Here is a 3100-nt window from a genome sequence, read left to right as displayed (position 1 = left end):
CACTATAAAATACACTGTACTGTTAGAAAAGTAAGTTTATTTAGTAGGTTTATTTAGTTTTAGTAGATTCATTTACTTTCAGTAGATTTATTATATTTGAGTAGATGTTTTCAATGAGCAGCAGTAGATTATATGCGAGTTACAGGATTTAAAGTGTACCAGGGTCCACATGAAAAAGCTATAAAATAAGAGTGCTGCTTGTTGTTTGTTCTGTTTCAATCAGGACGTCAATCCTCTGATCCTGATCAACATAAAGCTCTCACACACAGATTTAACTCCCCCGAGCCCCCCACCGGTGCTGCAGCATCTTCACCTGGAACAGCTGTTCACCTCCCCAGTCTCCCCACCTCCCCCAGCAGCAGCAGCAATAAGACGGAGCTGTAATCTGATGAGATCGGGGCCACACACAGATTAAAACAAACAGACGAGAAGCTTCAATCAGAGATTAACAGAAATCCTCATTTGGTCGCAGCTGTAATCCATCTGTGTTTTTGCTCAGTTCAGAGCAGATTACACGCCGGCGGCTGTTGTTACTGATACAAGAGAAGGTGAAAAACACATCGACAGGACGGTGGCCTGGAGGCCCAATAATCTCCATGAATCTGAAGCATCTAATATCACATCTGACATGAGATTTATCAAACTGCTCAGTGACAGGAAGTGACAGCATTTAAAACACTTTAAAACACCTAATTAGATATATTAGAACATTTTTGTGACAAATTCTTTCTTAATGAATTACTAATTAATTTCATACAATGAGGTAATTAAATGTAACTCACCACCTGTGAGGCCAGACGATGTGTAGAGGTTTAACCTGGCCCTCCTCACTAACTGGTCTCTGGTCTGTTTTGGGTTCAGAAGTGGACTGATGTGGATCCTGCTGCTCGGACCTGACAGTGTCATTAAAATAAAATATGTATTATTTATTATTAAACACACTTAACTTTACTGTTATGGACGCATTAGTCGGATCTAATTCAGTCTTTTATTCTTGTTGAATTTGTTACCGTGGAGACTGCTGCTTGTCCTGCGGTGTGATGATGTCATCAACGTGAGATGCCTCTGCAGGCCTGCGGAGGAGTTTGTGTTTGGGCAGCAGCCTGAAAAACAACCCGCAGAATAATCAGTTGGAAAAATATGAAAACAAACACTGAAGTTTCCAACGCTCCTGAACGCCTCATCACCACGACAACGAGCAGCAACTGATGGAGGAATAAATCCAACATCATTCAATTTTAATTTGTATAGCGCCATGTATCAGTCCCTGATGTCCAACACACACCAGACTCCAGTTTGAGGGTTTTTATCAGCTCATCAACACAGAATAGAAACAAGACTGTTGTGAAAATGAGGTCAAAAATCAACTTTATCACCAAGTCCCCAAATCAAGTCAAAAGTTACCTCCAACAAGTCCCAAATTAAGTCCAGAGTTAACAACAACAAATCCCAAATCAAGTCCAGAGTCAACACCAAGTCCCAAATCAAGTCCAAAGTCAACACAGAGTCCCAAATTAAGTCCAAAGTCAACACCAACAAGTCCCAAATCAAGTCCAGAGTCACCACGAGTCCCAAATTAAGTCCAAAGTCAACACCAATGAGTCCCAAATCAAGTCCAAAGTCACCTCCAACAAGTCCCAAATCAAGTCCCAAATCAACACTAACAAGTCCCAAATCAAGTCCAGAGTCAACACCAACAAGTCCCAAATTATGTCCAAAGTTAACACCAACAAGTCCCAAATCAAGTCCAAAGTCAACACCAACAGGTCGAAAAATCAAGTCCAGAGTCAACACCAATAAGTCCCAAATCAAATCTAAAGCCAACACCAATAAGTCCCAAATCAAGTCCAGAGTCAACACAGAGTCCCAAATCAAGTCCAAAGTCAACACCAACAAGTCCCTAATCAAGTCCACAGTAACAGAAGGTTTTGGAGAATTTAGAGAAAAGATTTATTAAGATTTATTAGAAATATCTCAATCCGACTCAAACTTGAATGTGCTCATTATGTTAATGTCCACTTGAGGCAGGAGGCCATTACATCTGCTGTTATCAAATCAAAGAGACGCTGCAGGTTGTGAATCAGGAATCAGATTTAATGGAGACGGCAGGCTGAGCTCCAGGAAAATACCATATCAATATCATAACCCTATCAATCACTACAATCGGTACACCAACACATTCATGAAACATCTCAAACAAAAAGACATAAAGGCTGACCCTCTGACTGAGGTTAAGACTTAAACACATAGGGGTGGGGGTGGGGGGGTGATGTTGAAGAAGTCTAATGGGAGCTAATATCTCCTCATCGTCTGCTATCTTCTCGCTCTGTGTCTGCACTCCAGCCTGGCTTCTTATTCCAGTCAGTCTGTTGTCCACATTCAGCTACAGCAGCAGGAAGGTTGTGAGTGAATGTTAGCTGCAGCTAAAGTTAGCAACCAGACGGCTCAATCTAATGCTGTCGCACTGTACATATTATATCATATTACAGACAGACAGTTGGACAGAAAGACAGCTGGACAGACAGACAGTTGGACATTGGGTCCTCCAGCTGAGATTCAGTCTGATGTCTCTGAGGGAAACAACCTGACTCAATAATCCATTTCAGAAATTAATGTTTGACTGCAGGCAATAAAAACCCAGAGGGGGGGCTGAGGGGGGTCAATTATGTTATTGATAAATCAACAGTAATCTGTGTGATGACCTCACCTCTGTGAGGCTGATTAAAGATGAAAAGATGAAGGTCAAAAATCATTCAGCTCATTTACTTTATTGGCAATAATCACAAGAGTCTGAGAGTGTGGACCTGGTCTGGACGTGGACCCTGCAGACCCACACAGACCCTCAGGTTTAATATAGAATATGTAACTATGTTTAATTATTTCTATAAACAACGTTCACTCAAAGACTGTCAGACACTTAATGAGTCCACCAGAAACACTTCACTGTTTTGTATTAGACTGAACATTCAGTTAAAGCTTCATAAATCACATTATTATCATTATATGTCTCTATAATAATCTGATTATTGATCAGCAGAGAGCGACTTCCTCTGCTGCCTGTGGACTGATTTCTATGTGTTTCTATGTAGGGATGAGGGTC

The 3100-nt window shown here is 41.0% G+C and overlaps 1 protein-coding gene across 1 annotated transcript in view; it reads right to left on the bottom strand.

Moving 5' to 3' along the window:
- LOC118339538 (glycosyltransferase-like domain-containing protein 1) overlaps positions 1-1103 on the bottom strand; it is a gene marked incomplete at its 5' end in the record, with an annotated part of 7600 nt that extends 6497 nt beyond the window's left edge. The window contains 2 exon segments of the mRNA XM_035677227.1: positions 783-893; positions 1011-1103. Coding sequence (XP_035533120.1) covers positions 783-893; positions 1011-1103 — 204 coding nt within the window.
- Positions 1104-3100: the final 1997 nt, after the last annotated feature.

The sequence above is a fragment of the Morone saxatilis genome, unplaced genomic scaffold (genome assembly GCF_004916995.1).
Source record: "Morone saxatilis isolate NCDOM2014 unplaced genomic scaffold, NCSU_SB_2.0 Contig5, whole genome shotgun sequence".
NCBI lineage: Eukaryota > Metazoa > Chordata > Actinopteri > Moronidae > Morone > Morone saxatilis.
The sequence above is the reverse complement of the archived record's forward strand: the minus strand, read 5'-3'. Positions and strand labels throughout refer to the sequence as shown.